Source organism: Centroberyx affinis, unplaced genomic scaffold (genome assembly GCF_046629955.1).
Source record: "Centroberyx affinis isolate AG114_WGS23_722 - 3 ecotype Tasmania unplaced genomic scaffold, CSIRO-AGI_Caff_v1 ptg002162l_1, whole genome shotgun sequence".
Taxonomy (NCBI): domain Eukaryota; kingdom Metazoa; phylum Chordata; class Actinopteri; order Beryciformes; family Berycidae; genus Centroberyx; species Centroberyx affinis.
Genome location: NW_027280477.1, coordinates 187225 through 214435, shown reverse-complemented (window position 1 = coordinate 214435; position 27211 = coordinate 187225). Strand labels below are relative to the sequence as shown.

General features: G+C 40.8%; 3 protein-coding genes across 4 annotated transcripts in view; 2 read left to right on the top strand and 1 right to left on the bottom strand.

The window, feature by feature from the left end:
* The first annotated feature begins 2257 nt into the window (after positions 1-2257).
* On the top strand, positions 2258-10614 carry LOC139654870 (neuronal acetylcholine receptor subunit non-alpha-3-like). 2 transcript variants are annotated; one of them, XM_071532091.1, is made up of 7 exons: positions 2258-2304; positions 3153-3172; positions 4380-4531; positions 7279-7323; positions 8200-8309; positions 8732-9647; positions 10450-10614. In XM_071532091.1, exons 1-7 carry the CDS (start codon positions 2258-2260, stop codon positions 10612-10614), a joined length of 1455 nt encoding a protein of 484 aa, XP_071388192.1. The 2 variants fall into 2 exon arrangements, with proteins under 2 accessions (XP_071388192.1, XP_071388191.1); XM_071532090.1 differs by lacking the exon at positions 3153-3172 and having other exon boundaries at positions 2258-2324.
* Positions 10615-13930: 3316 nt separating this feature from the next.
* LOC139654874 (uncharacterized protein C3orf85-like) lies at positions 13931-16845 on the bottom strand. The gene is made up of 5 exons (XM_071532096.1): positions 16789-16845; positions 16413-16450; positions 15850-15974; positions 15574-15659; positions 13931-14702 (listed from the first exon to the last, which is right to left on the bottom strand). The coding sequence occupies exons 2-5, from the start codon at positions 16444-16446 to the stop codon at positions 14627-14629; spliced, it is 321 nt and encodes a 106-aa protein (XP_071388197.1). The 5' UTR covers positions 16447-16450; positions 16789-16845; the 3' UTR covers positions 13931-14626.
* A 7093-nt stretch (positions 16846-23938) lies between these two features.
* The window catches only part of LOC139654873 (neuronal acetylcholine receptor subunit alpha-7-like), a 37311-nt gene continuing 34038 nt past the window's right edge, over positions 23939-27211 (top strand). The window contains exon 1 of the mRNA XM_071532095.1: positions 23939-24017. Within this exon, the coding sequence (XP_071388196.1) occupies positions 23948-24017 (70 nt within the window). The 5' untranslated portion in view covers positions 23939-23947. The remainder of the gene's footprint in view (positions 24018-27211) is intronic.

Sequence of the window (27211 nt, the reverse complement as noted above, 5' to 3'; positions counted from 1 at the left end):
TTAGCGTGTGTGTGTGTGTGTGTGTGTGTGTGTGTGTGTGTGTGTGTGTGTGTGTGTGTGTGGTGACACATGGCAGAATGTGTGCCCTCTGAGTCTTCTCTTGTCTGTCTGGGCGGCTGATTCATTGATAGGACACGACAGGCTGCACTCACAACAACATGGAAACACCTACACAGCCCTAAACCGGAGAGAGAGAGAGAGAGAGTGTGTGTGTGTGTGTGTGTGTGTGGAGTGTTTCAACATCATATAGGAAGCTATGCAAGCCGAATGGTGTTTTATGTTAGTTACTCGCCTCTGTGTGACCCGGCCTCCTTCTATCTTTACACAGCTTAACTCCCCTTTGTGAAAAGGATTTATGATATTTATGGTTTGACTGATTTGGACTTTTAAAAGCCTGTATACTGACATTGATATTTTTGTATTGAAGCTCAATGATTACCAATATTTGATGCTAATATAACCACTTTCATGTCAAAAAACACAGTGTCAGGGTGGGAAAGCCTCTGAAACATTTAGAATGTCTATTGACATCCAGACTAATTAAATTATTTTAGGGTCAGCAGCTTTTTAAGGTGGGTGACCCATCATTCCTATTCAATGGTAGAAGAAAATCTGGAATTCATTTTCTTCATGACATGAAAATCAAATTTCATTAGAGGTTTGACATGTTTATATGTAGCTGTGGTCAGGGAGGAACGAGACTGACTGGCTGATATCTGATATTTACATAAGGATCAGCCCAATCAACAAACCAACATGAGTCTAACCATAATAGTATTACATTTTAGAATGGTACCACACAAATATCACAGCAAAACTGTCTAATAACACTATCTGTCTAATAACTATCTTATTAGGCTGCTATAAAACTATTGAGCACAGACACTATGAGTCCCAATAGGATTATTATAGTGATGTTTCACTGGGAGCCCATTCCTTTACCACGCGTCATAAATACAAGTGTAGCTTCTTACCATTCATTGTTTGTTTGGCTATTCGTTTTATGTTTTAAGTAACACAAAATATTTACCACCACTTCACAGTGTCTGCTGATAACAACATGATGACCCGGAGACTTTTCCTGCTATCAGCGCCCTCCAGTGGACGCGCCGCGCCAGTGAAATGAACATCCGTCAGGGCGTTTCAATAACATCTAATTGGGCTGTATCACCGGGGGCAATGTAAATAGGTCTAATTAAACAGGCTTGTTATCAGGCGTCCATAATGAAAAATCACTATACAGTTCCAATGTGGATTTATAGTTGAGCATCTGAAAGCATTCATAGTGAGTTTATAATGACCTAATCATCAATCAGAATTTACTTTTATCCCCTATATATTCCTATAAGGCCTACTGTTTTGCCCAGATATTTGTATCGTATCCTTCTAAAATGTATTATAGGATTACTGTAGTTATTTTTGGTAATGGTTGAGCGAACCGAAAAAATGGTTCAGTCGCTAGTTATTCTTGGCAAATAAAGCGAATATAGCCTTGGTCGATGCCTAGATGTCACCTGAACCTCCAACGCTAAATGAAAAGCCCATCAGACTAACCCTATAATCATTTTTACAATACAAACGTCACAGCAAAACTAAGCCCATATAGCACTGTAAGCCCCTGCAGTAAGTGTAGAGTAGGAAGGGCATAATGAACTCAAGATTGAGAACCACACTATAAGTCCCTATAGGAATATCATAGCAAAGTTATAGACACTACTGATACCATAGGAGGTAAAGTACAATAAAGTCACTATTGATTAAGCCTATACCACAGCCGCACTAAATCTCTATGGGAATATATTATCATATGAGAGTGAGAGCATTTTTTTTTAATTTAGGGGACCGGTGTTTCCGTTTCTTTGATTGGTTCAGAGCGCGGTTCAAACTCCACGCCTCGGCCCCACCCGGGCATCCCTTTCCCTCCCTCCCCTCCCCCCTCTCCTCTCCTCTCCTCTCCTCTCCTCCTCCTCCTCTCCGCCACCGGAGAGCCGCCTCGCTGTCCGCCGCTCGCCCTGACGCTCCGACCGGAGCCACAGTATGCGGACGCCGGCCACTGCGCCTCCACACCGGGAGTCCCTGCCCTCGGGAAAACGGCGGCGGAGGGCTCGTTTTCCGCGTGGTTTTCAATACTGACGGTCACTTCGGTCTGTTTGTCATCTCGGTGTGTTTGTTTGCCTACTCATCTCCAGCTGAATACACCGTTCATATAGGAGGCTGCAGCCTATAGGAGCTTCCAGTTGGACCGGGAGGCAACATCATGAAGTTGCGGGTCGCTCTTCTTCTCCTGTCGGTGTTGTGCCCGCTGTCCCTCGCCACCATCCCCGGTAAGAAAACTCTGTGGTGTTTTTTTCTGTGTTTTTGAGGATACTTTTTCATCAAATTTGCTACCAGTTCGCAGATTTTATTTTGAAGCGCAAAGCGACAAGACAACCACACACTGATCATGTTCTCAAGAGTCTCAGCAAGCTAATCAATATTCAGATTTATATCAACTCTCCACAAGCTGTGTTGAGCTCAAAAAAGTAAATTACTCGTTACTCTGTTCAAAAGCAGTCATTTTTTTACACTAGGCTACTCGTTACTTTTCCGTTACACCCCCTAAATTGGCGATTGCCGCTTCTCTAACCTTTAGAAATCGCGATAACGCAACGAATAGTGTGAATTATCAAGGGAAACCAAAGAGCGTTGATGTTCGGTGTTCTCCTCATCCTTTTTCTCCTCGATAATATCAAAGGAGTGGGAGCACTTTTAGTTGGTGAAAGTAACTTTTCTGTCATTTCTCATCTGAGCTATATGCCTCAGCGAGAGGAGGAAAACAAGTCGGGTGATGGATGGAGGTTTTGGATAATTCAACTTCAATCTGGTGTTTTGAGAGAGCGACGACGTTTTGGATTGGATTTGGGCATAAATCTATAATTCGTTACACCTGTCGTTACTTTGAAAAGCAATCTGATTACTGGGACTCGTTACTGAGCAAGTGTTACCTCCCGACACTGCACATAACCTACATCCTATCGTAGTGTAGATTATTCTCATCCAGATGCGCATTAAAGCAGTAGTGCGCATGTGAACACGGGTTTATACAGTATGATACCTCATGGCCCAGCTCTGTTTCTGCTGACCGGCATGGGTCACCAGACGAACGGGAACAGGTGTCGGATGTCAGTGTCCAGCACACACACACACACACACACACACACACACACACACACACACACACACACACACACACACACACACACACACACACACTTTAGAGTTCTTGAAGGCAGAGAGATGAGGTGATTTCATGTTTTATACTTGCTTTATACTTCATTTGGATCCAACTCCAAGCAGCCTATATTCTTCCACAAGTTCACATAGGTCCACCCCTGGGTATCTCTGTCTCACACACACTCTCACCCTCTCTCTCTCACACACACAAACACATGCTCTTTCACCTGACTTTCCCTTTGTCTGACATTAGCCGTCTCTTGTCAATATTACAGTCTCTGTCCTTTGAGAGACGTACCGCCCGAGGCTGACTGATGTCCTGACTGCCAAGCAGCTGGATACAGTTATCCTATCTGTCTGTCCCTTCCCCCTCCATTTGCAACTCTATGCTGAGATACCACACTCCTCCTCCACTCTTCTGGTCCGACATATCTGCATGACCTGCCTGTCCACCGTATACCACTCAAATTAGACACAATACTGTTCACACACACAGCTGGAGTTTTGTGCCAAAGGGAAATGTCTTCATGCTTATGATGATTGTCTGGGTTTGAAGTTAAACAACCTATTTTATCCTCTCTTGTTTGCACTTGTTCACTTCTGCACTCTACCTCTTTCAATACAAGTTGCTTTATTAACATGACGCATTCTCCCTGTATACATATTATGCCAAAGCATCAGTGGGTTACACTAGTTAGAGTTGAAGGTTTACAAATGAGCTTTCACATCAGGCAAATAGACAATCTTCAAGGCAGTCTACAAGCTTGTCGATGACTCTACAGCATGAATGAATCCCTTGTAAATCCTCTGCAGATTCCTTTCTGTCAGTTGTCTTTACTGTTGAATTGTTTACATCCGTCTTTCAGCACAAACCGCGCTTTCATTTTCTCCACTTGGCAACGCTGTGAAGAAGTCTCCCTTGTGTGAATGACAGGCAGTAAGCTTTTTTCACCACCACTTGGCTCACCCACTCCAAGTATTTACTACAATTGACAGAAAGTGCCAGGATGTGCTTACACATGCTCAGCTTGTTTAATTGGTGGCAAAAAATGTCATTTTACATCTTTAAAAGCAGTAAGTAAAGAGCAGGGCCAGAGAAGAGATGGTGGTGGTAATCAACACTCAGCATCATAACAATCAGTAAGTTTCTCCTCCTCCTCCTCTAGCTCCAGGTGAGTTTGTGTCCCTGGCGGAGATGGAGGACGCCCTGCTCAGGAACCTGTTCCAGGGCTACCAGCGCTGGGTCAGGCCCATCCAGCGGGCCAACGACACCGTCAGAGTACGCTTCGGACTCAAGATCTCACAGCTAGTCGACGTGGTGAGGATGAACACACACATACACACACACACATCCTTGTACTTATATCCTTTTGAGGACCTTTCATTGACTACATGCATTCCTAACCCCTCACTCTAACAATAACCCACACTACTACATTCTTAACCCTAACCTAAACCTAATCCTAGTTAAATCCTAACCCTAAATTAGCCCCAGAAGATATTAGAGAACCTCATTCCAAAGATCTAAAACTCAAACTGATTCTCACTAGAGTAGAAATACAGGAATAGACACACAAACATGCTGGAAGGCACACAAGCATGCAAAAGCACTTACATGGAAGCATGAACAAGCACACATGCATGCAGTCAAACATTATTGATCAAATAAAAGACTTTAAGAAGTTAAACAAATCAAATACACTCAGTCATAATGTATGGATTATGCTTAGGCTATTGTATGTTATGCATCAATTACCTTTAACATTTTATGATATTCAGTATGGATAATATACTGTATAATACTACATGTAATCTCAGATATGTGGTAAAAAAAACAAAAAAAACATGGAATTTCACTGAATTAAATTTTTCAAATTCCAATTCCAATTCCTCAGCTGAATTGGAATTGATGACTTCATTCATGAATTGACCCCAACCCTGGTTAACCCACACGAAAATGAGAAAGAGAATGAGAAATGGTATAGTGGTTCTCAATGTGGGGTCTGGGGACCACCAGGGGTCCTTGAGAGGGTTTCAGGGGGTCCCCAGCAAATTGATAAATTGTTAAACTTCAGCATTATTTCATTTACAAGAAGTTAACACAATTAGAGCATGTAGAAGAATGACTGTTCTGATCATCGTTTCACTATTATCTCTCTACCTACAATACAGATAGTCATGGAATTCTAGACAAAATCATATCTAACAATACAAATATTCTCTCTATCGATCAAATGGGGGTCCGTGGCCCTAATGTGGACTAAATTAGGGGTCTGTGATATGAAAAAGGTTGAGAATCACTGGTATAGACTATCACTTCATTCTATTGTTCAGGCAGTGTTGCTCTCCATGGTGCTGAAACCAACCAGACCAACTACAAATAGCCACAGCCTCACAGTGTGGAGCTTTCCAGGGTCCTGAAATAGATCTGGAGCGTTCTCCTCATATCTCCGTCCCGCCGCTCTCTCTCTCAGGGGTTTGCCTTCAATATTTCAAAGGCTGGCTCCGATAGGTTGAGATGGTTTAGGTGTTCAAGAAGAGAAAGCGCGGCATGCTAATGGGAAGGCCACTCTTTCTGTGCTTGAAATATTCATCTCAGCCAGTTGAGATTTAACTCTTTGTCTTCGCAGCTTATATGCTGTGCCTTGAAGGTCGATCGTGGATGAATAAAACAAAGCAGATTGCTCCCTCGCGGCTCTGCAGGGTAGAAAGATCTGGGTCGCTTAAGTTGATGATGCATCGGGTTTTGGGAAACTGAAATGGGTTCATGAATACTTAAGATAATTAAAGTGATTTCACAGCTTAAATCCAAGTGTGACGCAGATTTGCCATCGTGGGTATATGTTGGTTTTCTGCAGAAACGTATGGGAACGGAAAACAAATTGTAGAAAGGAAGAGGAAGTGCATGACGTATTTGTGCATGTGTGTGTGTGTGTGTGTGTGTGAGAGAGAGAGAGAGAGATACCCAGGGAGAGAACAGATAGGCTACACTATCTATCTCCCCTGAGTGTCTCTGGGCTGCTGCATGGCTGTGTATTAGATTATGCTTCACCTCTGCTCTGTGAGATCACCAGGACATCCGACTCGGTCTGACAGCTGAGGCCTGGCCTGGTCTGGATGAAACTGTACAGCTCTCCCACTCCCTGTCTCCCTGTTCACCTCCATCCTTGTACATCTCTCTATCTCATTTGCCACGTTTATCTCTCCAAGTTTATTGCTCTCTCTCTCTCTCCCTCCTACATCTCCAACTTGTCTCTGGTGATGTGGAAATAAAGCCTGTGTTTGCCCCTCTCCATCTCACCATTCCCATCTATATCTATATCCCTCTTTCTATATTTATATTGCTCCAGCTTGGTCCACTGCACCCACCTCTGGTTTTATGTTTCTGTATTCTGTTCCTTGTTTGCTAAGGCTGTTCCTTGGTGATAACTGAGCAGGAAGAGATGGTGCAGACAGGCAAAAGAGATTCCATCTGATTCCATGGAAGAGTAAAGGGTGCAGATTTAGTCCGGTTTCAACCAAGCTTTCTCCTCCAGTCTAATCTAATCAAACCTAATGCTGCATTCATGCCACATTGGAAGAAGCAGAAGAACGGGATGACATCTTGCTGTTGCAACTTGGAAGTGTTCATGTGTTTAACTTGTTGGAACGGCCACATCAAAAATGGCGATTGTGCCATAAATAAGTTACTTTCACAGTCAACCGCAAATTAATTGCAGCAGATATTTCCCACTTTTTGTAAGAAGAATTGATTGTGTTAGTCTGAAAATAACTTCTAATTTAGATTTCTATTATCTTGGACTCGCTTGGACTTGCTGCCATGTTTGCCACCTGTGTTGACACACTTCAACAATTTGTGAAGCCAAGTGGGAGATATTGGAGCCAAAAAAAGTCCCACTTGTAATTACCACTATAGAAAGCTGATGTGAACGTTTTTTCCCAGTCGACAGCTTGCATTAATGATAAATCCAATATGAGGTGAATGCAGCATTATTTTCTCAGTCCTTTCCTTGCCTCTTTGTTCTTTTTTCCTTTGTAAATCTCTCTTTTTTTCTGCCTCTTTAGGATGAGAAGAACCAGCTGATGACTACTAATGTTTGGCTGTGGCAGGTAAGCAAAGGACAAAAACACGTAGAGGCCACATGGTTGAATTCTATGTAACCTTCTTCATAGCGAGGTCAATGAGAAAACACAAGCTAACAGAGGGGGGATGGTTTCTCTTTGCCCTTCCTGGAATTTATCTAATTATCTAGAGTCAGGCTCGATAAAGACAGACTCTGGCTAATGTAAGCAGAGTGACTCTTTGGGATGATTTGAAAAGAGTTTTTACAATTAAAAATGCACCTTCATGTATTCACCTACATTGTATGAATACTATACCTTGTACAGTACTGCAATACAGGACAAGGTTTTGAAGTACTGGCTCAGTAGCTGATCCAGGCACAGACAGCAGTAGTTCTGTTGAGCAGTGTGATAATACTGTATAGGGCTGGGCATCCTGGGAAATGTTTTGATTTTGATACTGATCCAAATACATTGAATTCAACACCAATTGTTAAACAACATTTTTTTCTGTTCCATTTAATACATTTAATCACATTGTATTATATGATGGAGTAAAATTTTTCTGTGTAGCATTTAGCCAGGCCATCTGCTTTCCAAGGCAGAAAAGCAGAATCAATCAAAAGCAATCAGTAAAGAAAATTGAATTTACATTGAAAGAATCTAACATATTGCTTTTTTTTCTGTAAAAAGGTGTGTAAAAGGTGTGAGTGTGGCCCACTTAACTTTATTTATAGAGGGAAACAGAATAGGGAGGCACATGAGAGAAACCTCTGGTGAGATCTGATCCCAGGCCAGACGGGAAACACATCTGAACACTGAAGCTGAAGCTATTTGATCCATTTTGATACCTTAAAATCAGTACTAAAAATCCAAGTATATCCAAGCCCTAATGATATGGCATCATGTTTTTCCACTGACCAGGAGTGGATTGACTACAAGCTGCGGTGGAACCCCGAGGACTACGGTGGGATCACCTCCATCAGAGTTCCCTCTGAGACCATCTGGCTCCCAGACATAGTGCTCTATGAGAAGTAAGATTGACACTAGATACACATGAAACAAATAAAGTAATGAAAAAACCCCATAAAATTAACAAATAAACAAAATAAATAAATACATTTAAATTTCAACTCCCTCATATCCACAATTGCTGTTTATTTTAACATCAACGACATATAATAATTGTAAATAAAAAGGAAATACTGCTAGAAAGAGAGAGAGTCAATATGTTTTTTCTCTATTGCAGTGGTTTATTTTTCTCAAAATATATCCAAATCCAAAAAGCTGTAGATATTGAGTCAGGGCCATGTAAATATTGGCTTGGTTGGAAAGAAAGAAAAAAAAAAAAAGGTCCATCAACTTTCATTTACACATTGATCATACAATTATTTGATTCTGATTCTTGGTGAGAGTGAAGGAGATTTTCTCTGACTTTGGCTCCACCTTTCCTCAGTGCTGATGGGCGGTTTGAAGGCTCCCTGATGACCAAAGCCATTGTCAAGTTCAACGGGGTGATCACCTGGACGCCACCCGCCAGCTACAAGTCCGCCTGCACCATGGACGTCACCTTCTTCCCCTTCGACCGCCAGAACTGCTCCATGAAGTTCGGCTCCTGGACCTACGACGGCAACATGGTGGACCTGGTTCTGATGGACTACCAGGTGGACCGGAAGGACTTCTTCGACAACGGAGAGTGGGAGATCCTCAGCGCCACCGGTGCCAGGGGGAACCGGAAGGACGACTTGTATTCCTACCCGTTCATCACGTATTCCTTCATTCTGAAGAGGCTGCCGCTGTTCTACACGCTCTTCCTCATCATCCCTTGCTTGGGCTTGTCCTTTCTCACCGTCCTGGTGTTCTACCTTCCCTCCGATGAAGGAGAGAAGCTGTCACTCTCCACCTCCGTCCTAGTGTCGCTCACCGTGTTCCTCCTGGTCATCGAGGAGATCATCCCCTCCTCCTCCAAGGTCATCCCGCTCATCGGGGAGTACCTGCTCTTCATCATGATCTTCGTCACGCTCTCCATCATCGTCACCGTCTTCGTCATCAACGTGCACCACCGCTCCTCGGCCACCTACCACCCCATGTCGCCGTGGGTCCGCAACCTCTTCCTCCAGAAACTTCCCAGGATGCTCTGCATGCGCGGACACACCGACCGCTACCACTACCCGGAGCTGGCCCCCGAGAGCCCCGAGCTGAAGCCGCGCTCCGGGGGGCGGAGGGGGGGCCAGAGAGCGAGCGGCGGGGCCCACGGACAGGCCGCCTCCGAGGGGAAGGAGGACGAGGCCTGGGCCACCATGCTGGAGAAGGCAACCTACTCCGTCCGCTACATCAGCAGACACATCCGCAAGGAGCACTTCATCCGCGAGGTGTGTTGATCTGGATTTAAACTTTCATGTTGTGGCAGTTGTGATCAAATCATCAAATTATCAGAGGTGAGACCAAGTCAACTTTGCTCGAGTCCCAAGTCAGTCTCAAGTCTTGAGGCACAAGTCTGAAGTCAAGTCACAAGTCTAAATGTCGATTACCAAGACAAGTCCAAGTCATTAATGTTGAGTCTCAAGTCTAAATGTAGAACACCAAGTCAAGTCAGAACAAATCAAGAGTCCAGTATTAATTTCTTAAAGAAAACAAAATATCTAGGACTTTTCAATGCAATCTGATTAAGTAAGTGCATGTGATTGGTAAGTGCATGAGTTTGATTTCTATAATTCTATAATTAAAATGATGTTGTCTGGTGGAACAAATCTCATCACTTTAAATCCAAGTCATTTACACAAACACAAAATCTTTTGTCAAGACTTTAAAAAACTTTTCAAGTCATCAAAGTACAAGTCAAGTCAAGTTTCAAGTCACTAGAACCAAAGTCAAGTCAAGTCTCAAGTATTCTCCTCATGCATCAAGTCAAGTCTCAAGAAATTTAAATTGTGACTCGAGTCTGACTAGAGTCAAAGTCATGTGACTCACATCCCCACCTCAGGAAATTATGCAGAAGGAATAGAAATAAAAATAGAAATTAATTAATTAGGGACAGAGGACCAGTGGATGTAACTAAGAAAGAAGACAACATCTAAGTAATCATAAGTGTAGCTTTTGGGGCTTTATATTTTAGCTGTTGCTGATATGCTATCTACATATAAAGAGTATTTTCTTATTTCTCCTCTCTCCCAGGTGGTGCAGGACTGGAAGTTTGTGGCCCAGGTGCTGGACCGGATCTTCCTGTGGGCTTTCCTCACCGTCTCTGTCCTGGGCACCATCCTCATTTTCACTCCAGCTCTGCACATGTTCCTCAAAGTCCCTCCTCCAACTGCAAGTGAGGATCCGCCTTCAAACTAGCAGTGACATCACATCCCTTTCACATGCAAATGATGAGTCCACCTTCAAAACCAATCTGTAGCTCGTCCCTAGTCACTGAGGAAGAGGAACTCTTTAGAGGTGCTTATTAAAGGAACACCTTGACATTTAGATTTTTAGTTGGTTATTTTTCTTCCCCTGACACATTGTGTAAAAAGTTCTATATGTCCTTCAGTTTCAATGAGGTAGCTTGCAGCTTGCAGTGTCCCCGAGTTTAGATGACGAATGCTATTTATGTTGAAACTGAATGAAACTTAGGATGAAAAACTGCGGAATAGAATTGCTAAATTGCACTACAAATCTTATGATTGATTGACTGTTGATTCACTTTTAGTTGACTTTTTATCTATTTGACTGACTGTTGTCTATTGTTGTTTATTATTGTTTTTTTTCCTGCTGCTGCCTTTGATTTTATGTGTGCTGTTGGTTCTTTATTCACCTGGCTGCAAAAAAAAAAAAACCTCCTTGGGGATAATAAAGTTGAATTGAATTGAAGGACATTTGTCCTCACAATGTTACATGTTGCATGGTGATGAAAAATAACCAGATATTCCTTTAATAATCAGCTCACTTAATAACAATATACATAAATAGAAATACTGACATAATACAGAGGGGGTTGTTCTAGTTATCACACTCAAGAAGCACAAATTAATTCTTAACTACTTTTTAGGAGTGCGGTGTAAGAGAAGGAAAACAGTTAATCTTGCAAGGTACCAACAACATTTAAACTACCTTTCCCATTTCCTTAGAGATGCCACTGCCTTTTACATCTTTGCAAATCTTTGAAGTCTACAAGTTAGGCTAAGTTAGGGGGATGATGAAGCATCCAGGTCACTGATTGGTTGATCAGAGGTTTATTTGTAGGGTTTTATCTGGGGATCTCATTACAGAGCGGTCGTCTTTATTCTGCTTGTTCTGTTTTTCTTTGTTGCAAATTGTGTCCCAGTCTGTCTCATCATTTTACCAGCCTCAGATGCAAAATCTGCTATAGTTTTGGGCACTGCACACAGATATTGCATTACAAACCACATATGTCAAAGCCTAATGAATAATTGAAAACTCGACAGACATTTTACCTTTTTTAACATCTATAAATAATAACTATGGAGATTAGATTATGAAATTTAAAGTGATATGCACTACACAATCCCCAAAGCTATTTGTCCTACTGTCCAGATGTACTTAATCACAATAATAAAGTTGTTTTTAATACATGATGTTTGTATTTTGTCATATTTTATGTCATGTATACCTCTACTCCATTCAATGAAAAATAAAGATATTCATAATCCTACACTAGTGGTTTAAAATTGTAAGTAATTAAAAATTGAGAAGGTCCTGGCAGTCACACACATTTCCTAGATAACAAAGGTCCAGATTGGCACACTGATGAACTCATAAATATTCACATTACATGATTCATACATTTTTATTATTTAACTATTAAAAACACAGAGTGAAACCAATTAGATTGTCTTAAAAGACTGATAAATGTTTTTATTTTTAATGTACAATGTGTTTTGAAGAGTCAGAATGTTATGGATACTTGCTATTGAATGAACATATTTACAGTGACCGACCAAGTTTTGTTCCTCTCTTAATCTGCTCATGTGAACTGGTCATTCCCTTCTGTTTTCCATAAATGTCAAAAACACAGGATGTAGGGGATGTCAGCATTTCATCATGTTATTTAAGCGATATTCTAACATCAATCAGATAAAGTATATATCCTTTACTTGAGGTTTCTTGTAGACATGAAGTTATGTTAACCCTTACATAACCAATTACCATCACCTGTTGTAAAGTGCATGGGAGCTTTCCCTTCCTTACCATTGGCTTATTATTCCATGTAAAGCATTAATGCTAATGGCGTTAAATGACATTAAATCATGTTTGTTAACACTAAATCAGCCCATTTTACATGACCTATTTTAAGGTGAGAGGATTTTTTACTGTTAAGCATAAAAAGCATTTCATTAAACATTTAACAATCTTTTGGCCAACACATTACTCAGACACTAAAAACTTGCCAACAAAATGTCAAATGCCAATAATAAAAAAATTATATTAAAAATTATATGTAATTATATATTATATATAATTGTATAAAATTTAAGTTTTGGGGGAAGTTATTTTGTTCTTTGAAAACAGCTCTTCCCTTGTGCTACAGAAGACATATCAGTGACAAAACCCTTCCATGGTCTTTGGTTTTGATCAATCCAGACTCCAGATTTTAGTTTGTCCTAAGCTTTAAAAGGGGCTGAAACGTCTATGAAAGATGGTGGCATAAAAGAAACACATCTACCTCACATGAAAAACTGAGAAAAAACTGAGCAACACATAAACGAGATTCCCAAACAAGAGAAATACTAAAAATACATGAAGGGGTTGGGTGGAGAACGGGAGTGTCCACAGAAAAAGGAAAGCACCACCCAGTGGTAAACAATAGAGACGACCAAAACATCCTACTTTGAACAAACAAGAGGGGGTGCAAAACACAAACAGCACTCTGTTTTTTTCCCTTAGAGGATCTTTAAAAAAATAAAAAAAAGTTATTTTTTTGATCCTCTCCAGCCTCATGAAACAAATCCTGTGCGTCTTCTTTTTCCTGCCCTCACTTCCCATCTCAAGTTCTCCTCAGAGTCTGAACACAAAGGTTGAACCACCAAATGCATCGCATCTGCCATCTAGGTCTTTTAATGGGTATGACATGCAAGACAGAGATTGATGCTTTGTTGCTTCATGTATTCTCCCATAGAGAACAGTATTATGCTAACAAGATTAAGAAGGATGCATTGATGTTCAATGCCCTTGTCTCATTGTGTTATTACAGACGTCCAGGAGAGAAGCTGAACAGAGGAACAGTGTGTCCTTATAGTCTTCATTGAGGGTGAAGCCATAGTGACACATTCAAAGCCTCCTGTCTGCAGTTCTGGCTGTAAACACTTGAGTCTGTGACTAATGTCTGAGTAAGGTTATGGCACAAAAAGAATGTTAAATACTTATATTATCCTTAATATTTGTGTCACTTTCAATATTGATAGGGTGATTTTTTTTCCAAAAGCATAAAGACTTCTCACCTTAAAAAGGTAATGTAAAATGTGTTAATTTAGAGTAATACCTCGTTTAATTTTGTAAATACCTTAATAAACATGAAAAAAATGCCATAGTTAAGCGTTAGTTCAACATTAGATCATACATTAACTAACATTAGTTAAGACAAACTTATTAGAAAGAGTTAAGTCTAGAAGACAGTCTGCAACTACATATAGCACACAAACTTCCAGTTGCTTGATTCTTATCTTTATTACACATCCTGAAAATGTAATGTAAAATAGGCATAATGTATTGATTGATCACTTACAATCTGACAGTGTGGTGGGTTTAGCTAGGCATGATGCTTCTGAAAACAATCTGTAATTTATAAAAAAAAAAAAAATAGCACTCAACTCCCTTGACTGTGTGGAATGAGGAGGTGTACATTTCAAATAACAGAAAAATCTAGTAAGGCTCATGTACCTTAAAATGTGTGGTTGTTGTTTGTTTACAAAGACATAAAAAAAACAGTGGAAATAAAACAACATTACCTTATATACCTCATATAACCTTGTTATGGATATTCATGAACTCTGCTTTATCTTGTCTGTATTGTTTAACAGTAAAATCAGCAGCACTGCCAATTTCAACAGCATTACCTTTTATGTTAGAATATGAGATTACTTGCCAAGCAAAACACACAAGTATACATTTATTTGCCAAGCATATGTACAGGGAAGGCTGTGTTAAACTCCATGTTGCACCAATACTGATTTGTACTGTAATTCATGTCAAAGCAAAATTTTCTATGCAAACAGAATACGTTCCTTCATAGAGGCTCACAAATATGAATATTTATTCTTCCTGTAAAGCACATTAGTGTGGATATTTCAGCCACAGCCACGCTGTATTGTTGTATCTACAGTGTGACTCCTCTTCTTCAGTGTTCCTCTGGTTAGTGTTGACCAGTCTGGCTGTCCAGGTGAGCGCGAGCGTTGCGCAGCATCTCCATATACAGCCTGTTGTTTTCACTGCAACACAGACAAGTATAGCATGAAAATATATGAAATATGAGATGTGAAATGTTTTGCTCCTCCGTCATTTGAAAGAAATGGCACCTTGATAGCACAAAGGGATTGATGGCACATGATTAAAAGTCAATTATGACACTTTTTCAAGTATAATGCTTAAAGCTGCACTAGGCGTCTTCGCACGTTGGCGGCTCCAAATGGCAGCAAGAGATAACTGTCTGAAACATTTGAACTTCAATGACCAGAAATCATGTAATGTGACATCAATAAGATGCACAGTGTGATGCTTTATACCAAAGAAAACCAAAGAAATGGATGAGAGAGGCAAAGATAAATGTTAGACATTTATCTGGGTCACTGCTGCTTTATCACTGCTGTCTAAGAGACAGTTTGTATTGTGCTCTTTGATTCATCACTCCCTGTGGGCAGAGAAGTGTTCAAACCCAACACCAGAATTTGATTTGGGCAAATAGGGTGAATCTGCAGTGTTTCAGTTAGTGGGGATGGGACACTCTTCTTTATTGCAGTGCCATGCACTTTGTGATTTAGGCTGATAGGACGGGTGTATTTTTACATACAAATCTTTCCTAATGCAGCTTTAATTTAAGTCCTTAGTGGACAAAATGCCAACACTTTAGAGCTATTAAAAGATGAACTTCAGATGATGAATGCTGTCTCATGTCAGTGTGGCCCTGTGGTTCAGTGGGCAGAGCGTAGCACTAATGTTGCCACGGGAGGAGTTCAATCCCCTCTGGATTCACCCATGCAAAATAAAAAGTATGCCCTCAAGGTGCTGTAAGGTGCCTAGGATTAAAACATCCACCAACTGGCACATATTAGATATTATGCTGCTGGTAATTATCTCACTCACGTAGCCACAGAGCGGTCAAACATCAGGGCGCTCATGTCCATGTAGTACTGAGCATCTGTTCGGAGAGCTGTCCAGTACTCGTTCGCCTGAGGAACAAAAATAATTTGTCACAGAAAAGCCTTTTTTATGGATGACAAAGTCTTGGCTGATACAGGTGGGTCACAAGTGAAACATTAAATAGACAGAATGTGTCCTTGACTAAAGATAAGACAGGCCTAGTCAGTGGCTATTCTGACTGACGCCACTATACATTCCCATCATGCAGTGTGGCTTCACCTGTTCTTGAATGGTGTAACCCCATTGGTTCTGAGAGTGGTTTGGATCCCAGTATCCTGACTGTCTCTTCAGCCGGATAAACCGCTTCGCCTCCTCTTCCTTCATGAATGGGGCAGCAAAAACCCCTGATTACAATGTTAAAGGCACATTTTACACAACAATACAGGAAACACAAAGGCATTCTGAGTAATGGATTACATGTAACGGAATCTGATTACAAATCTGATTACAAAAATGGTAACTGTAAGAGATCGGATCACAGATAGGTGGAGAAAATACATTTTGATTGGAAGATTAGAGACACTAAGATAGTTTGACATCTTGAAATAATGGTTGATAATTGTTGTTGATTGTAAAAGCAGAGTAATCCATTACTAATTACATTACTGAGTTTGAGTATTCCAGTGGATTATGTGAATGCTTACAGCTTTAAGCAAGCGACTGGTTATCGAATTACATTTTGAAATTAGCATGGCCCTAACAATAAAACAACAATCGACTCATTAAACACATTTTGGATTAAAGAGCATTTATTCACTCATTAAATTAAAACTGTGACTTACCACTCAAAAGAGCAACCAGTATCACAAGTTTCATGTCTCTAAATTAGAAAAATAAAATAAAGAGCTGTGATATTGTAATAAAAAAAAAATCATGGATAATAAACAGAGACACAGAAACACACAGATAAATAATACAATAACAAAAAATACAAGTTAACAACTGTCTTCCTTCTGCCACAGGAGTAAAACTCAAAGATGTAGTTGTATAAATAAATGATGCACCTCTGGAATAAAAGAAACCATTTTGAAAAGTAGCAGAATATGCCATGTGAACATCTCATTTATCATAAAACAAACACTGCTGTTATTTTAAAAACCGTTGATGCGGATACGATATAAAAACTTATCCAAAAAGTAGCATAAATTTGAGATTTACCTGAAGCTGGAGTTGAGCTGTTGATCAGTCGAATGTCTGAACGTCTCCAGACTCCAGAATCTCTCAGCTGAATGTGAAGGAGAACAAGAGTTTCTTTCACAGGATTTACTGGGAGCCAACAAGGAATGAATGGCATCAAGCATCAGGCCGGCTGCTCTAGGTAACCACTTATCTTAGTGCCAGAGCTCTGACAGACCATACACACACACACACACACACACACACAAACACACACACACATGCTGGTGCTTCCCATCTTATAGGAACAAGTCAAGTACTGAGGTTCAACATAAAGAAGAGCCTGTATGGACTAACTGTCTGACTGTAAACAAATTCCTTCATTTCGACAAACACAATTCTCAATATTTGACGGTCAATATTTATTTTTGAATTAGTAATGACATACATGGTATGTCAAGGAATGGGACACATCATACTGTTTGGAAAGTAAACATAGTTAAACAGAAGGAAAAGTTCAATCAGTAAACTAACAAATAAATAAAATAGGTTTAGTTGCCAAATATGCAAAGAAGTGCATATCAGTTGGTTAGGTTAAAAAGTGCAGCATACCTGGATGACAAAGATACTTCATTTTCTCAATTTAAGTACCATCTACTCCACATTTCAACATGGAAGTCAGGCCCCCCCCCAGCCGCCACCAGAATTAACCTCTGAATCTAAACGACAAGTGAAAAGAATATAAGGATAATACTTTCCCATCAAACATGACATAACAGAGAACAAGAGAGAAAAGAGAGACAGAGAATTATTATAGATATGATATAATTATATTATTATATTATAATTGTTCCAATTATTGATGTTGTTGCTGTTGTTAATCCCTTTTTGCAATACCATTAGCAAATGATGCAATGCCTCAGAGAATTTAATACACAGGTAGACTGTTGATTTCCTCCTTTTTTACTCTTCAGGCATAAGAACTTGTACTGCAGTGAAATCAACATGGACTACTGGACTGTAGGAAATGGTTTTATGTACATCAACATTTCTTCCACTGGGTGGCGTCCTTAGCACACTGATTGCCGTTGGACACTTTTCTGTTTCTGAACCAGGCATCTGAACAAGTGCCTGAAATAAAAGCAGAATGTAGATGTTATCGAGAGAATAACATTCATTTTCTCTGAATTTTTCGCTAGCTCTATTAATGGATTTTTAATGTCAGTAGACATTAGAGCAAGCAAAAAGCATATGACCAACAATATACAAACACACTGTTTGCAATGATTATATAAATATAGTACAGTACATTTTGGACATAAAATCAGAAAAAGAACAGACTAAAATCAAACTAAATAATTTAAAAGACAACACAGATGATGTTACATTTTCCAAAAGTAGTGTTTATCATTAGACATTATACATTATACATTAATGGATGCATTTTACCAAAGGGGAAAACATATTAACAAAATATGCACACAGAAGACATAACAAAAAAAAAAAAAGAGCATACTGTAGGGGAATTTAAAGGCTGCTTCCTACATAGTCAAGAAAGGCTTACTATGAATTCAAAAATTTCAAAGTGGTTCCCTAGAGCAGTGATTCTCAACCTTTTTCATATCACAGACCCCTAATTTAGTCCACATTAAGGCCACAGACCCCCATTTGATTGATAGAGAGAATATTTTTATTGTTAGATATGATTTTGTCCAGAATTCCATGACTATCTGCATTGTAGGTAGAGAGATAACAGTGAAACGATGATCAAAATAGTCATTCTTCTACATTTTCTAATTGTGTTAACTTCTTGTACATGAAATAATAGTGAAGTTTAACAATTTATCAATTTGCTGGGGACCCCCTGAAACCCTCTCAAGGACCCCTGGTGGTCCCCGGACCCCACATTGAGAACCACTATACCCTAGAGTGTCAATTTGAGTTTCTCCACTTCAAGGTGCTGCATTAAATCTCTCATCCTTTAAAGCACGAGCAGGAGGCTTTCTGTGAATCTCTTAGTGTGATGTAATATTTACTTTCTCTCCAACACAGATGCAGCCGCTAGGACACAACTGACCGTGAAAAGCTCAAGTGTGAATAAGAGTTAATTCATAGAGACAATGACTTAAAGTCCGGCAGAACCAAATTCATCAATAATTTAGACGACTGCTATTTATAAACCTTAGCATCTCTAAGTATGTGTGCGTCAAAGTGTGTGAGAGAGCTTTTCTGTGTATGTTATTATGTCTTTGAGCATGTAAACTTTTCTTTGATCACACATACTTGCTCCCACCTTTTTTTCACACCCACACAATGCGCAACTCTGTATCTCTTTCCTCTGTGTGCACTTCTGTTTGTGTTTTACCCCGTGTGACTCTCTCTCTCTCTCTCTCTCTCTCCTCACCCTCCTGTGCCTCGCTGACCTTTTCCACAGTGAACTCCTAAACTGTGTGTGAGGGGTCCGACCTTTCCCATCCCATAATAAGCTGAGTAGCCACCTGCACAGTGTAAGAGAGACAATGGCTGGCTGGCAACAGAGAAGCAACATAGGAGGAGTCAGTCTATCACAGATAATCTGGCTGTTTCAGGAGGACCAAGGTGTGTTTCATCATCGGCTGTGGGTGGATATTCACAGATACATTGACACGGGTGGGAGAATAGGAAATCCCTATGTTCATTTCTATTCATTTCCTTTTACTATTAATTCTATATCCAAGTAGAATTCCTCTTATGTTCCCAAACTTTCTGATGGCTGATAACTATTGGAAGTCTTTGCACTAGGGCACTAAAAAGGGAGACATTCAAGGCTAAAGATGGGCTGACATTGCCTGAAAAAAAAAAGCGCCTTAAACCATTTTTGTTTGTTTTGTTTTTTATCTGCATAGCTGACTCCTTCCCTCTTGTGAAGAGTGTATAAAGATCTGTCACGGGTGCACATACACTGCAACAAGCGCACGCAACAACTGACATCTACACACACACACACACACATGCACGCACGCACACACACGCACACACACACATACCTGGGGTAGCTCTGGGACCAGTGTGCTCTCTGTCACAGTAGAAGCTGTGTGTCTCGCACACATCAAAGGTAGCGACTCAGACACAAACTAAAACTCGTCTGACCCCATTCTATCACACACACACACACACACACACGCACACACACACACACAAACGCACACATACACCCTGCTGGGACAGGCACATATTTCAAATATTTAATTTAGAAAGAGGGAAAGCGGGTGAAAAAGATATTTAACAAGTGTATTAGAGGATAGAACTTTGTCACTTTTGAAGGAGCGCTGACTGAAATAAGGAAATCTCTGTCACTGTCATCAGTCAGTTTAGATCTTTCAGCCTTTGTTTGCACATCAGTGGTGTTCTGGATATGTGCAGACACACACACACACACACACACTTATAACACACACACACACACCGACCTGACTGCATCATATGTCACTGTGCCAGCAGTGTGTGTTTGTGTGCGTTTGTATAGATGTGTGCACATGTGCGGGGAAAGAGATAGAGAGAGAGAGAGAGAGAGAGAGAGAGAGAGAGAGATAGAGAGAGAGAGAGAGGGAGAGGGAGAGAGGAACGGCAACTCCACAACATTTAAGTCCATTAGCGGAGCACTCCTCATTTATAAAAGATAGAGAATTAACAGCTCCCTTCAGCCTTTGTACTCTCTTCCTTGCTCAGTCTTTCCTCTTCGCTACTTTGCGCGCCTCCTACCGCTGGGTATTTCAATTAGTTTCTCACACACACTTAACTTACCAATGCCATACAATGAAGATTCTCTCTCTCTCTCTCTCTCCCTCTCTCTCTCTCTCTCTCTGTCTCTCTCTCGTTCAGGCAGATGGGTTGTGGGCTGAGGTTCAGGATTGAGAGGGTTGGGTTAAAATTTACAAAGCTCCACAGCTCAGGGGGTTCAGCATGCGCAGGGACGGGGCTTTGAAACATTAGTTTAATCCACAAGCATCGTACTTTCTCTCTGATCTTTGATGTTTGAACAAATACAGTGTGGCTGGTATACCTGCGCAGGTCCTGTGGGTCCCACATTGCTGCCGGGACGTGTTCTAGCTTTGTTGTTTTACCTGATAGAGAGAGGAGGGCTCAGATGGAACTCAATCTCTGTCTCCGTCTCATGTTTGGCTGTAGGAGCTCAGAGTCTCAGCAGTTGTCAAGAGTTCGCTGGTGGCTAAACTCTGTGCTTTATGGAGAGAGATAGGGTTTTAGCGTGTGTGTGTGTGGGCGTGTGTGTGTGTGTGTGTGTGTGTTCGAGCATGTTTGTCCTCATTGTGTGAGCGGGTGTGTTAATAAGTGTTTACAGCTCCCCCAGGAGGAAATGTAATGGAGAGAGTGTGGGAGGAGGCCACACGTGGGGAGAAAAATGGTATTTATGGTGCAACAGTAACACACACACACACACACACACACACACACACACACACACACACACACACACACACACACACACACACACACACATGCATAACACACATACACAGATGCAGCTACATCCTCAGGGTTAACATGACAGAGCACATTTTGAGTCACTGTACTAATGTAACCTGATACACCTAAAAACATCATCCAGCCTCAGAGGCTGACAGCGACTCCTTAGACCTCAGGCTGTCAGACGTTGGGTATTTTTAAGATTTATAGTTCAAGGCCTTTTTTTAGTCTTCAAATTGGTTTGACATTGTGTGTTTTTTTCTGTTTTGTTATAAAACAAAGCACTGTTTGGGTGACAAAGGGAATCTGATGCTTCTGAGCATGAACTGCTAGATTAAATGTAGGGTTGTAACAGACCTTACTCTATGGTTAACATTAGGCTAATTAATAGTTTGTTTTATAGGCCTATTTTTGCTGTATTGTAATATTTTGACCAACAGAGCAAAGTAAAATGTGTCAAAACTATTTATGTGTATTCTAACAAGTGGGGCCTATAAACTGAGAGAGAATTACTTTTGAATGTCATTTACTGGGTATCTGATATTAAGTTCTCCAATATAAAAAGTAATCATTCTTTTTTATTTTTTTTTATTTTATTATTTTGGGGGCATTGATTTAGACCATTTAGTTAACTATCATATCCTTGTATCAAACATTGCTGTTCGTGGTCATTTCAGCACTATGGACAGTTCTTGACTAAGCCTCAGTAAAGTCAATGGTAGACTTACCACAAAATGTTGTGAGTTTAAGATGAGTTAGTCATACTCACAGTCGGCAAAACAACAAACAAAAAATAACATTCATTGTTTAATGTGTTGTTTAGCCGACTGTCTCATGCAGTGGTTCCCAAAGTGGGGTCCAGGGACAAACTGCGGTCTTGTGGGTCCCTAGCAAAATGAGGAATGGTTTAATTTCACTGCTTTTTCACTTTAGTTAGCCCAGTGAGAGCACTGCCCACTTTTTCACTGCCCGCTGCGGTTGTCCCACCTACAGTACAGAGAGAAATGGGATTCTGTACCAAGTCACATCTAACGGCATAAATCGCCTCTGATGGGGCTCCTAGGGACCCAGACATTTGGGGGTCTAAAGCTCATTTATTTGTGGGTATGGAAAATACTGGTAACCTCTGGTCTAATATCAGTGGTATAGGACGAGCCCATTTCTTTAGATGATACGCCCATGTTCCGTTGAGGGAAAGAGAGAAAGAGAGGGAGAACATTTGGAGAAATGCGCAGTGTTCCCCCTCATCGCCTGTCGGATTCTATTTCCCGCTGAAATTATTTATGGACCGGAATAAATAGGTCATTTGATTATGAGCCATGCCTGCCACAAAAAAGAGACAAATACGACCAAAAAACGCAGTTGATGAACCCTTTTGTAACACCGGGAAGTGGAAAATTGCAGGGTGACACGCATGGCATCCTTAAATGATAGTCTACAACGACAGGAGGAGGCGGGTGGTGCCGCACCTTGCAGGCCCCTTCTGGCCCTGTGTGTGGAGCTGGTGTCAGTTCATCCTGTCCAACAACACTGGGTTGGGTGGTGTTTTATGTCTGTATGACATTCATGGCCGTGTCTTTGATTTAAGAAGTAGGCTAAGCCACGAGAGGCGGTGCTGTACAGTGATTTGAAAATGGCTAAGAGGTGCTAGCATGATGAGCAAATCCTTCTAGCTATTAATGCATCTGGAGGCTTATTGCTTTTAGGCTATAAAACACACCAAAAAATGTTTACGTTTCAGTGCTAAATATGAATTATCAAATGTTATTCTTCCACCAAGCAATAGCCTAGTCTATTGTTTGAGAACAGCTAAACAAAGTGGCTGGTTCATGAGTGGGGATTTTCGGTTAGGCATTAATATTTAAAATAACGGTTATAGCCTAGCCTACAGGTGTGTTTATCTGGTAGGCTAGTGACTCAGTCAATCAGAACTGAGCACTGAGAACTATCCGTTCTATCATAACATTTTGCCGGTTTCAGTTCGGTCCCCCTTTCCCTCCCTCCCTCGGGTCCCCCGCCGCGCGCTCCTGTCTTAAAACGCACGAGAGCTATGCTGGGACAGCCGAGGCGGGAAGCAGGTAAGCGTGCGAGAGGGAAGGTAGGCCTAATTTACTTCCCTTTAGTCTGACTTCCGAGACTGGGTTTGGGTATAATAATTAGACAGAATCAAATTGGTTGGTAACATAATTAGGAAAAAGAACTAGGCCTAGGCCTATAGTAATCTTACGATTCGTTTAAGGATAGCCTGCTAGGCTGTATAGCCTACAATAGTCACAGCAAAACTTTATATGCATTGGTAAAAAAAAAAAAAAAAAAAAAAAAGGGCCTAGCCTACCACAGAAAATCACAATGGAAGATCTTTAAGATCTCACTACTGAACACCATAAACACATTAAAAGTCCCTATAAAAAATATTAGGCTATAGTAATTTTTCGTTTGAGTAGCCTACCGGTGAAGTTCCAGGCTGCCTGTTCTGGCCAACTCGAGCTCGGGCGCGCGCCCCCGTTAGACAGTGTCAGGGAATGTGCATTGAAGCAGTGTGAACGCGCCAATCTTAACTCCCCACACTCATTCTGGTCTGTCTGTCTTTATCTCACACACTCAGTCTGTCTCTCTCCCTCCTCCTCTCTCTCCAGCCAAATGTTCATATCACCGCCAAGCCGGAGCAGATTCCCTCTCTAGCCGACACTCGGAGCCCGCTGCCGGGGGCCGTCGGAGTCCAGTGAGCGGTGCCAGGATGCGGTGCCACAAGTTTTGGGGACCGTGTTCGGTTGGATTTTATATTTGGACGGCTCTTCTTTTCAGAGGTAAGCTTTTGAAAAAGTCGCTCTTGAGGTCCGCTTCCAATTAGTTTTCTCCAGTGAGTGCGAATGAGCCCGTTGGGACAGATGTATAGGCTATAGGGAATCGATGATGTTGAATGAATCCCTGATGAAAAATCACTTTAATTATCGTACAGGGACTTATAGTGTGTTTGCGGTACTCTATAGTGTGTTTATAGGGACCGTATCGTACTTTATGGTATATTTGTGGCGCCACTGTAATATTAACATTCCCAGAGGGACCTAAAGCTTTGCTGTGATATTTGTACAATATTCCTCCAGGATTACTGCAGTTGTTTGTCGTTAGAGATGATCAGAACTAAGAGCTGAAATCGATTTAAAGCTGTTTAGGCTACTTTGTTTTGCTCACATTTTATAGGCAGTACACACAATAGTTTGGATGTCACAATGAGATGATAGAGATGTGATTTTTAATATTGAAGTTTAACTTATGAATCCCAGATAGAATAGCCTAAGGACTGAGACATTTTAATTTGTTCCAGTAAAGTTGCCAAATGTTCTCTATTGAATAACGCAGAATACTGAATAACAAATGTGAATACACATTGTTAGTCATGAGATTTTTCCTCAGTTATCCCCTGCATTCTAATGTAGCCCACTTCTCCACAGCCAGCTCTCCACATTTTTTTTATCCTCCTAAAAGGAGATTTCTCAAACTAAGTGTTATTTCCAAACACTGAGCTTGTGTGCATGTGCATGCATGTGTGTGTGGTAAGTGAGTGTGGCATGAGTGTTTGCGCATGAGTGTGCAATGAGATGTGCATACATGATAATAATTCCCTCCTAAGCCCCATCCCATCATCATCATCATCTGCAACATCTGGGTTGTTTACTTACCAGTCTGTGACACGGCGGCTTTGCTGAGGATAGGGTTCAAACCTTCTACTGTGCGTGTGTGTGCGCGTGCATATGTAGGCTATGTGAGTGTGTGTGTGTGAGAGAGAGAGAGAGAGAGAGAGAGCGAGACAGAGGAAGGATGTTTCATTTCCCTTGCTTTCAAGACTCAGTGTGTATGTGATTCTGCAACGTGCAAATCATACATAAACTGTGTTGTATATCATGTCTTTTTCACCCAAGCAATTGGTTGTGTGTGTGTGTGTGTGTGTGTGTGTGTCCACTGCGTGCGAACATGGGACCTGCCACCTCTCCATGTCCTCACCTCTCCACACCACTTAGATCAGTGGCCATCATCTGGCAGGGAAGGATGGGAGTGAGAGAAGGAAAGGCCGGAGTGGCTGAGACAAGGAGAGAGGGAGAGATGAAGTGGCAGTGTTCGCATGCTAATCCGTTACAAGAGACTTCTGGCTTCTGGTTTGACACCAGTGACGCCGTTTGTCTCCTGTCCATAGTCAAGGTTAAGATGTGATATCACTTACACATCAAAAAAACAGTTTAGTATTGATTCTTAAGATCTTATTTTTCTCTTAAACAATTGAAAACATCTGACAGCTGGGTGAGAAAGTTTAATTGCTTGCGTCCAATGCAAATCAACTTGTTTCAAAATTTGTCTTGAATCAGTTTTGAATCTTGAAGTGTCATTTTCTTTTTGTCATTTAAGTATTTATTAATTTTCTTTCAAACATTACACACACGGATGACTTGTAAGAAGTGTCATTTTCTTAACATAAGTGGGGTGATCTGCCTTATTCTGCTTGTTTCAAGATGTTGACCCTTGTTTTTTAGAAAATACCTGAAACAAATGAAACTGCTTTGGAAACAACTGGAATTATCTTACCCGAATAACAGAATCTTGCATGGGTTTTAAGAAAAAAAATGATTTTAAGACGATGACTTGTTAAGTTGAGCATTTTTTGCAATGTACTTTTTTTTTTAATCTACAGTCAATCTCAGCCTTCAGTGAGTTTTTGTTGTTGTTAAACCCCTAGGAATTTTTCATGCCCCAAGAGGCTTCATATTACATGATGATGTTTTTAAAAATGTATTTCACAGCTCTGCCTAGCATGTGCAAAAACTAATAATTCATAATCACTAAGTAGTCCAACATAATCAATAAACAGTCCATTGTAATCGATAAATGAAATGTAGATACCTCCAAACAGCAAGTGTTGCTCCAAAATGGGATGCCCACCATTTGAGTGACACCTATTTTTAATCAATGGCTGATAGCACAAAATAAAAACAAATTATAGAACCTTTTAAATGCAGGTTTATTTTAGATAGTAGGGGACTTTAACCCTTGGCTGACAAAAAAATACCATTCACCCAGACCCCATTTAACCATGAATACCGGGGATTATTTTTTTGCCACAACGGATCTATATCATTTGGAAATGAATGCATCAAATCCTGCCTCCTGAGACCTTTCAGTGGGCAGAGTAAACCATTTTATTAGTTGGGGTTGTGGCGTGTCACGTTTGACTGTTTGAAGGAGAGTAGGCTTCGCGAGGCTTTGGGCATGGGGCTTAAAGAATCAGCTCGCCGCTTAGAGGCCTCTGCACACATTCACTGTGCCATTGATAAGCAGCTATAGTCTGCCAGGGGAAACACAAGACAATAGAGGGAAGCGGAGAGATGGGACAGTTTGGGTTCCTTGAAATAGAAACATCATTTTCTGACAACTCCACAGAATAATGTGTAGAGAGACGATACACAGCTAAGTTAGACTTTACATAATAAGTCTTTTCAAAAGTCCTTAACATCTGCTGTATGTTGGCTGAGTGAGTTTTCTCAGGCGATGGGCATTTGTTTGGTTATTACAAAGAACAATTCAAGGGACACATGTTCAGGTGTACCCGCCAAAAAGAAGAGAGCTCTATTAAGCCTGTGGATACCCCTGCAATGAAATTGTTTTCCTGACCCTCACACAGAGGATCGGAGGAGTGATAGATAAGAGTGAACCCGCCTGGCATTGATGCATTAGATATTTGCCTGATTTCAATGCAACACTTCATCTCCCTCTCTCTCAGTCTGCCTTTCTCTCTCTCATTCTGTCTATTTTTCAGTCTTGCTGTCTCTTATTTTTCCCATGGTCAGCAACACTTTCCGCTTTCCCAGACTCTATGGTCTTTAATCACAGAGTTTATGTAAATGTAACTTTTTATGCCTCGTTCGGAATATAAATCGCGTGTTTAGGTGGCCTAAGTGCTGCTGTTCATCCAAGACAATACTGAGACAGGAGACAAGGTGCGTTGCCCAAG